We start from the raw sequence: 9,380 nt of genomic DNA, 5'->3' as shown, positions 1-9,380 counted from the left end.
CCACAGATTAACCCGCTTACCCTGCCTCTCCCATTCCTTCCTGCAAATAGCACAATCAGGTTTCTTACTCATGCTTTCCCCTGGCTCCCTCTGCCTCCTGACCCACCCTCCTGCTTCCCGGTGTGGGCTTAAACTGCTTGTGAATGCATTTTAGAATTGGGTTGATATGAAATAATTTGTGCATGTGGCTAAGTGGTTGAGCATAGAACTATGAACGGGAAGATCACAGTTTGTTTCCAGATTAGGACACATGCCCAGGTTGCTGGCTCCATCTCAAGTTGTGGGGCATGCACGAGGCAACCAATCAATGGTTCTCTCTCATTGTTTATGTCCTCTCTCTCTCTCTCTTTCTCTCTCTCCCTTTCTGAAATATATAAAAATACTTTTTAAAGAAATATTTTGTACACTTAACAAGAACTGCGAAAATAAATGGTGATGGGGGAATGAAAACTGAGTTTGGGTGGTGGGTATACGGGTTTTTCCGGATTTCTACAACAACATCAACTAGCACACCTTAATGCCCACCACAGAACAAAAGCCTCAGCGAAAATGGGGCTGGAGGAGCGGAAGTAACAACTTGGTCCTCCCCCACAGCTCCCCGCTCCAGTGGGCCCCTTGAGTCTGGGCTGGCTTTGCGCAGCCGCACTTCTTCAGACTCCGGAACCTTTGCGCGTCGTTTCAACGTTTTCCAGTCGGCAGTGAAAGCGCACTTCCGGCCCTGACGGAAGTTGTTGCTCAGTCGTTTCCGAGGCGTTGTGAGGTAGAGGAGCCTTCCAAATGGATCGCAGCCGCAGCCAAAGCCGCAGTCGCAGCCGCAGTCGCAGCGGCAGCCGCTCCCGCTCCCGCTCCCCTCAGGGGGGTGAGTCTGGAAGCAATTTGGAGGGTCTGGGGCTCGGTAAGAGGCGATTCCTATCCCCCCTTATTTTCTGTGCGAGGGCCGCGGAGATGCAGGCCCTTTACGCCTGAGGAGGCGAGCGGCGTATGGGTGGGTGTGGATGGGCAACGAACACCTCCGCCCTCCGGTTCCAAAGCAGGCTTTTTTCTTTTTTCCCCTTCTAAACTGAAGCTTCGTTCTTTATCAGCCTCCAGTCGTAACTTTTTAAAAACGTTGTGAGTGGGTAATTTAGAATCAGACCACGGTCCCTTCATTTAATTTCTAGGGTGACCATGTGCAGCCATCCAGCCTTTCCGGAATTAGACGTTGGGGGTAATAGTACCTAGCTTTAAACACTGATGTGAGCAATGATGGCACCTTCCACAGCGCTCAGCACGTGATACCGCCTGTAACTTGAGTGCTCAATGTTCGGCTTTTCCAGCTTATTATAATAGGGAAATGTATATTTTTGAAAAATATGTTTTTGTTGATTTTATTTTTTAATTTTTTACATTGATTTGAGAAAGTAAGGGAGAGGGAGAAACACCTGCTGGCTGCCTCCTGCACACCCCCTCCTATCTCCTAATGGGAATCGACTCTTTATTCCAAACTGGAAGTGAACCAGCAAACCTTCGGTGCATGGGATGACGCTGAACCAACCGAGCCTCACGGCCAGGTCTATTTTTATGGATTTTCGAGAGAGAGGAAAGGAGAGGGTGAGAGAAAAAGCGATTGGTTGCCTCCTGCACGGCCCCCTACTTGGGATGGAGCCCACAACCTGGGCATGTGCCCCAACCTGGAATTGGGCCAGTGACCTCTTGATGCATGGGATGCGCTCAACCAACTGAGCCAAACCGGCCAGGGCATGATCTTTTTTAAAAAATATTTTTATTGATTTTTATTTTTAGAAAGAAAGGCAGGAAGACAGAGGGAGAGGAAAACATTGACTTAAAAGAGGGAAACATCATTTGCCTGCCTCCTGCATGTCCCCTACTGGCAACCTGGGCATGGGCCATGATTGGGAATCAGCCCCGCAAACTTGGTGTGCACATAGGAAGCCCAACCAACTGAGCCACACCGGCCAGGGTTGGAAATTCATATTTAGAATTTTCCATCCAGAAAAGTCACCCCCTAAGGTCTCCTGATCCCCAGCCCCATAAGTGAGGCAGAGCCGTGTACTCTGACTTAGACCCTCGGTTCTGCCCCTGGGTGGTTTTTACCACCTTCAACTTGTCAAGACGTGATTTTCTTTAAAGTTAAATGGGGCCGGCATCCACATATGGTTATTGAGGATCCCAGTCAGAATAAAGATGTGCCCAATCAGGATTAAGAAGTGCTGTTTAATTGTAGGATACACACCAGATTTCCTTAATTTAGTACAAAGAAATCTAAAAATGTCAATTTTTTTATATTGAGTACTTTTTGAAATGATAATAGTTTGGAAATATATATATTTAGTCAAATAACATTCTAGTAAAATTAATTTCACCTGCTTTTGCTTTTTAATGTGACTACTAGAAATGGCTTGCATTATATTCCTATGAGACAGCCCAGCTCTAATTATTTGAGGTAAATTTTTGTTCCTTGTGTTAGAACATAAGCGGTCCCCGTCCACTTCACCGGAGAAAGAACCCAGTCGCCAGGAAAGGTCTCGGTCCCGGGAGAGAGAGCTGAGAAGGAGCCGCTCTGGGTCCCCACATGGAAGACGCTCCAGGTAAGTGCGGAACATGGGCAGAGCTTTACCACGAGTCCCAGAGAAACTAGTTGTTGCCCTTTACTTTGTTTTCATCACTTATAAGGCCATTTACAATGCCATGAAATGGGGGGACTTAAGCCCATCTTATTCTCAACCTAACATTTCCCTGGGTGAATGGGGTTAATAAGTCTCCACTCCTAGAGTTGCCTTTAGGAGTAAATGAGAAATAATGCCAAAAAAGCACTTAACATGATGCTTGGCAAAAATAAGAAATAAGTGTTTGTTTTGTTTTTATTGACTTTTTGGTGATAAAGATTTATTCAAGTATGTAATAAAAAATGTGAGATCTTGGAAGTACCTTAGAATGAACTTGTGATTTCCTAATAAGCATCCATTGCTGTTTAAGTCAACGTTTTGTGTTTATGTGCAGTTGTTAGAAACTGTTTAGTTACATTTTTCTGCCTTGCAGAACATTTTTTAGCCCTAGCTATACTAGCAAGACTGTATTTTTGCTAACAATTGGGGTAGGCAGAACCTTCTAGCTTATTCTTCTATAGGAAATGGGCTCGTGGTTCTCGGCAGCCTGGCTCTTGTTCAGCCTTTACCTTTCAGGCACTCATGCATATCTGTGCTGATTGACACAGTGACCAGGTATGTCTGTGTTTCTGACATGTTTACTTATTAAATATTAGATCCCCAAGACGACATAGATCCACATCTCCTTCTCCTTCTCGACTGAAAGAAAGAAGAGATGAGGAAAAGAAAGAAACAAAGAGCAAAGAACGTCAGATAACTGGTAATGTTATTAGAAAATAACTGTAGGAAGAGTGCAGCCTTGTTTAGATAACTTCAGGCATGATAACATTATAAAAGTATTAAATTGTTTATAGTGTTTATTGCATACTAGAGGACCGGTGCATGGAAATTCATGCACTGGAGGGGGGTCCCTCAGCCCGGCCTGCCCCCTCTCACAGCCCGGGAGCCCTCGGGGGCAGGAGGTGACCCAGCGATCAGGGGAAAGTGACACCCCATCACACCTCTGCTGCTGCCACTGCTGGCAGCGCAAGCCTCAGCCAACCCTGGTTACCTGCACCTCGGGCTGGCCCTGGGGGCTGGGGGGCTGAAGGGACTGGAGGACTCCAGAGGCAGGCACCTGGCTAGGCCAGACCTGCCTGGGGGCGGGCCCTGCCTCACTGTGGACCTGCTGCCCCAGTGGGGCTGAGGGGACTATGCACCGCCATCTTAGAGGGCAGGGCAGTCAATTAGCATCTTTCCTCCTTAATTGGCTGTGGGTGCCGCCATCTTTGCGACAGTGTGAGGGTCAATTAGCATGGTTTGAGATTTTGTTTTAATTATACCTTAGTGAGTTCCTGGTTATCTATGGTGCTCCTGATGTGGGAAGGACATGTGAGCATGTTTTATTTTGGAAGTACCTTCAAAACAAGTGTCATGTCTGATATGAAAGGTGGCCCTGCCTAATGGCTTCAACATGTCCTTTTAAGCAGTTTCTTCTGTTGGAAGGTGGAGAGCACATTCCTTCCTTGCACTTCAAGTTACATTCTGCCCAAATTGAAGAGAAATTTTTTTTTGTTAGACTCAAGTCTTTACCTGATTGTTTTGGGGTGTATTTTTTTAAATATATTTTTTACAGAGAGGAAGGGAGAGGGATAGAGAGTTAGAAACATCGATGAGAGAGAAACATCAATCAGCTGCCTCCTGCACACCTCCTACTGGGGATGTGCCCGCAACCAAGGTACATGCCCTTGACCGGAATCGAACCTGGGACCCTTCAGTCCGCAGACCGACGCTCTATCCACTGAGCCAAACCGGTTAGGGCTACCTGATTGTTTTATATGTCTTCTGCTGGTAACATGGAATGACTATTAATCTAGTGCCACCATTCCCTTAATATATAAAATGATAGAGTTTTAAAAATTACCTCTTATTTTTGCAGAGGAAGATTTAGAGGGCAAAACAGAAGAAGAAATAGAAATGATGAAGGTAATGGGATTTTCCGCCTTTGACTCAACAAAAGTAAGTAAAACTTGAAGCCAGTTAAGCATTCTGATTTGAATTAATCCATTATGACTGTCCTATTTTTCCATATTCTTTTTCTATTGCCTGTGTAATTGATACAAGTTTATTCAGTTAAAAGACAGTAACTGTCTGTGTGAAGCGGTTTGAGGGTACAGAGAAGGAAGCAGTGAGGCGCCATTGAATCCAGGGAGTGTTTGCCTGGGATAAGGTCGAGTTAGATCTTGAAGGGCCAGTACAAAGAAGAGGAAGATCATTTTAAGTAGAAGAAGGAGTTCATGAAAATGCCCTGTAGACATGAAGTAGCATAGTGTATGGTGGGGATTTCAAATTCAGTGGCTGTTAAAAAGATGCTGATGGGCCACTGACTACAATGAGGCTGGAAATAGGGGTAGAAAGCAAATCATAGCGGACTTTTTTTTTTTTTAATATATTTTATTGATTTTTTACAGAGAGGAAGGGAGAGAGAGAGAGAGAGTTAGAAACATCGATGAGAGAGAAACATCGATCAGCTGCCTCCTGCACATCCCCTACTGGGGATGTGTCCGCAACCCAGGCACATGCCCCTGACCGGAATCGAACCTGGGACCCTTCAGTCCGCAGGCTGACGCTCTATCCACTGAGCCAAACCGGTTTCGGCCATAGCGGACTTTTGCTGCCCTTTGTCATGCTAAGGAATTTAGAGTTGATACTTTGGATGGTAAGAGATAGCAAAGATTTAAAAAAAAACCAAAACTACTCAAGAGTGATAGGATTATATGTGTGTTTTAGACAGATGACCTAGGGCAGCCTTGGAGCACAGATGGGAGGCATTTGATTGGAGGCAGGGAGAACTGCTGAGTCATGCAGGTGAAAGATGATGAAGACATGAACTGAGAGGAAGATCAGGAATATTGAGAAGCATTTAGGAGCCAGAGTTTGTAGTAGTGGGAGTGAGCAGTCAGTGATGACTGAGGTGACAGGCTGAAAGCCTGGGTGGCAGGGTTAACCAAGAAAGGATAATGGGAAGAGGAAGTGCTGTGAAACAGAAGAAAACTCAGCTGCCGGATAGAGATGACATTGGATAGCTGCACACATATCTCTTAGCTCAGAGAGGAGTGATTTGGAGGTGAATGCTATAATACTGGAAAGAATAAGGGAAAGGGGAGGGATTGTGGACAGGGAGCTGAAGTCAGGGATTATAGGGACGGTGAGGGGAGAGAGTAGAGGAATAGGGAGACGGGTAAAGAGAAATAGGGGAAAGAAGTGTTGGAGAGGGGAAACGGGCGGGAGGAGGGGGATTGAGGGAGCTAGTAAGGATAGACAGAAGGAAGTATATGTGGAGAGAGAATATATACATATATATTTTTTTTTAAATATATTTTATTGATTTTTTACAGAGAGGAAGGGAGAGAGATAGAGAGTTAGAAACATCGATGAGAGAGAAACATCGATCAGCCACCTCCTGCACAGCCCCTACTGGGGATATCCCTGCAACCAAGGTACATGCCCTTGACTGGAATCGAACCTGGGACCCTTCAGTCCGCAGGCCGACGCTCTATCCACTGAGCCAAACCGGTTTGGGCTGGAGAGAGAATATATTTTTTAAACTTTCTTTTATATCTGTTTAATTCCATAAATGGAAATTGAGAATATTGAAAAAAATAGTGAGTTGTGAAAGTAGGGTAATTTCACATGCTTTTGGAGTTTCTAACTGATGTGATCGTGTAGGGCTCACATATTTGTGTGTTTTGTGTGTGTGTTTTATTTTTTTATTATTTTTTATTAATCCTGACACAAGGATATTTTTTTCCATTGACTTTTAGAGAGAGTGGAAGGGTGAGGAGAGGCCCCACCAGGGCCAGTGATCAAGCATGCAACCTAGGTTTGTTTGGAATCAAACCCAGGACCTTTCAGTCCAGTCTGATATTCTGTCCACTGAGCCAGACAGGCCATGTGTGTGTTTTAATGACAATGTATAAATTAAGAGGAGTACTGAGGCATGACTGTTTTGAAGTGAAAAATGTAAGGCCTGCTGGAGTGGCTCAGTGGGCATCATCCTCTGCTGGTTCGATTGTGGTCAGGACACAAGCAGGGTTACAGGTTCCTTTCTGACGTGCAGAAAGCAGCTGATCGGTGTCCTGCTGGAGCATTAATGTTTCTATCTTCCTTCCTCACTCTCTAAAAATAGACTATTCTTGTAAAAAATACATTAACTATGAATATTGTTTTGAATATTATTTGTTTACATGTGACTATAAAAAAGTGAACAGAGTTGTAATACTTGGGAGCTCATGGGATATCATCAGGATCTGAAAATTCTCTCTCTCATTGGGCTACCTCATTCTTAGATGCATCTTGCCATGTAAGTCTGTCTGTAGGATCCAGTTCTTTTGATCAAGGCATTTAATGTATCCTTCCTGTTTTTATCATTTGTTTATTGCTTTTCTCCAGGGAAAAAGGTTGGTTGGCTGTGTAAATGCCTATGCCGTAAATATATCTCAGAAATACAGGTACGCATAATCCCCATTTCTGTGTTTGAACCAATGTATAAATTATGTCCTTTGGAAAGAATTTGTTATAGAATAATTGTGTTTGTAAGAAATGTAGCAATTTTCCATACAGTCCCTTGTTTTAATCTTCCTTGCTTATGATCTGGATTTTAATTTCCAATTCATAGGTAAACTAATAGCTATTATAGACAAGGGTAGTGAGCTTAAATGGTTTAGAACTGTATAGATACAGTGGGGCCTTGACTTACGAGTTTAATTCGTTCCGAGACCAAACTCTTTAAGGAGCTCGTTAACTCAAATTACTCTATCAACTCAATGCAAAAAATCGGACTGAGAGACAGCTGGTATCTCAAAAAACTCGTTAGTCGGGACACTCGTAAGTCAAGGCCCCACTGTAGTTCTTTCTTCAAAACGTGAGTTTTAAAAAGTCTTTAGAGTTTATTTTTATTATAATTAAATATTTTTCTTTTAAATCTTTTTTTTACTGACTTTAGAGAGAGAGAAGAGGAGAAGAGAAGAGAGAGAGAGAGAGAAGCACGAGAGAGAAATGATAGGCGGTATCGTTCACGCACCCCGACCAGGGACCGATACCGCGGCTCAAGCATGCGCTACGACCGGGACTCATACCGGAGACACCACAGTTCACGGGACTACGCTCATTCAGCTGAGCCACACCGGCCAAGGCTAAAATTATAGATTTAAAGTAGATCTCTCCTGAATTACTCACCTAGATTGATTATGTAAGGATTTTAACTGTAAATACATTCTTCTGTTAAGTGGAAACATTTTATTAATACCACAGGACAAACCAATTCATACTTAAAATCTTACTGAATTCCTAATGAATTAGAAAGTCAGGAAGACATCTTCAAACATTGCCTTTCTCTCTACTTTATCACTGATAAAAGGCTAACATTCCAATTAATTTAGAATATGAATAATGTGATTTGATAATGCTGGTGAGTTAAGGAACCAGAATCATTATTGACATTCCTTTGTAAAGTTATCTTCAAATAAAGTGTTATGGAGAAAACCAGTATGCAATCCGATTTACTTGGCAAGTACCTGTTTTGAGCTCTGCACTATTTCCTTAAAATAAGTGTTTAGTATTACCTAAAATAAATATATTTTTGAATTGATATTTTTAAAGTCTATGGAATCTTCCCAAATAATTATGAAAGAATATTTTTATACTTCTATTTGGATTTTACAGTAAGTAGTCTAAAATACTTTTGCTTATTTCGAAAGTGAAGTAATATCATCTTACTGTACATTAAATAATCTTGAATACTTCTTACCCTATCCTCTGCCATCTTAAAGGCAATTCAGGTGTAATCTCTAAAGCATGTGATTATTATTTTTATTTTTTAAAAAGCGAGAGACATTGATTTGTTGTTCCACTTATTAATTGATTAATTCTTGTATGTGCCCTGACTAGGGATCAAACCCTCAACCTTGGCATATAGGGACGATGCTCTAACCAACTGAGCTACCTGACCAGGGCCATGATTATTTTTTCATAAGAGGAGTCCAGAAATTTTTAAAAAAAATAAACATGGAATTTTTTTCTTCTTGTCATAGGCAGGACATGAATTGCAAAGGTGGATTCAACAGACCTTTGGATTTCATTGCGTGAGAATTGAAATGTTGAAGAATGGTTGTTTTTTCCTTCATCTTGATCAGAAGAGTGGATTTTGTTTTGTTTTTTGTATTTCATATGCATCAAAACAGGATCGCAGTCCTTTGTAAAGTAAGAAAATTTTACCTGTGATGTGTGCAGTTCGCTTACCTTGCCTCAAAAGAAGAAATGTTAAATATTTCATTTTTTTCTTTTAGGAAGTATCATTTGGGGCAATCATCAACCCCATTTTTTTTTCTTTTTTCTTTTTTCGTCTTTATTCCTGTGGAAGCTGTATATGTTTTCTTCTTGGGTGCTTGATAGGACTTCTTAAAACACGTAAAAGTAATTTGGATGTAAGCTTCTCAAATAAAGCGATATTTCTACCCTCTTGTATTTTATAATACCATATAGTATTACTACATGAAAGTATCACCCTATAAATTTCCTTTTTTCATACATAGATTTAGATGTCATGATTCTTAGTTAAAAAATTAGAAGAATGAAAAAGCATAACTGGATTTGTGTATCTTAGTTTTTCCCCTCAATATCATTTATTTACCCCCATTTTATTTTTAAAATATATTTTTATTGATTTCAGAGAGGAAGGGAGAAGGAAAGAGAGATAGAAACATCAATGATCAGAGAGAATCACTGTTGGGCAGG

At 41.9% G+C, this 9,380-nt stretch overlaps 1 protein-coding gene across 5 annotated transcripts; it reads left to right on the top strand.

Moving 5' to 3' along the window:
• The first annotated feature begins 696 nt into the window (after positions 1–696).
• Positions 697–9,110, top strand: LOC132213254 (U4/U6.U5 small nuclear ribonucleoprotein 27 kDa protein-like). 5 transcript variants are annotated; one of them, XM_059659541.1, is made up of 7 exons: positions 701–895; positions 2,468–2,588; positions 3,263–3,354; positions 4,525–4,604; positions 7,038–7,096; positions 7,591–7,836; positions 8,678–9,110. In XM_059659541.1, the coding sequence occupies exons 1-6, from the start codon at positions 778–780 to the stop codon at positions 7,790–7,792; spliced, it is 672 nt and encodes a 223-aa protein (XP_059515524.1). In that variant the 5' UTR covers positions 701–777; the 3' UTR covers positions 7,793–7,836; positions 8,678–9,110. The 5 variants fall into 5 exon arrangements, with proteins under 5 accessions (XP_059515525.1, XP_059515527.1, XP_059515526.1 ...); XM_059659539.1 differs by having other exon boundaries at positions 3,263–3,366; XM_059659544.1 differs by lacking the exon at positions 7,591–7,836 and having other exon boundaries at positions 699–895; positions 3,263–3,366.
• The last annotated feature ends 270 nt before the right edge of the window (positions 9,111–9,380 follow it).

Source organism: Myotis daubentonii, chromosome 12, assembly GCF_963259705.1.
Source record: "Myotis daubentonii chromosome 12, mMyoDau2.1, whole genome shotgun sequence".
In the NCBI taxonomy this organism is placed as follows: Eukaryota; Metazoa; Chordata; class Mammalia; order Chiroptera; family Vespertilionidae; genus Myotis; species Myotis daubentonii.
Note: the sequence above shows the minus strand (reverse complement) of the source record. Positions and strands in the feature narration are given on the sequence as shown.

Bases quoted from the DNA above. Each gene is read 5' to 3' on its own strand.
- LOC132213254 (XM_059659539.1), top strand. From the start codon at position 778: ATGGATCGCAGCCGCAGCCAAAGCCGCAGTCGCAGCCGCAGTCGCAGC. The intron at 896-2,467 runs GTAAGAGGCGAT...TCCTTGTGTTAG, and splicing joins TTTGGAGGGTCTGGGGCTCG to AACATAAGCGGTCCCCGTCC. The intron at 4,605-7,037 runs GTAAGTAAAACT...GCTTTTCTCCAG, and splicing joins CCGCCTTTGACTCAACAAAA to GGAAAAAGGTTGGTTGGCTG.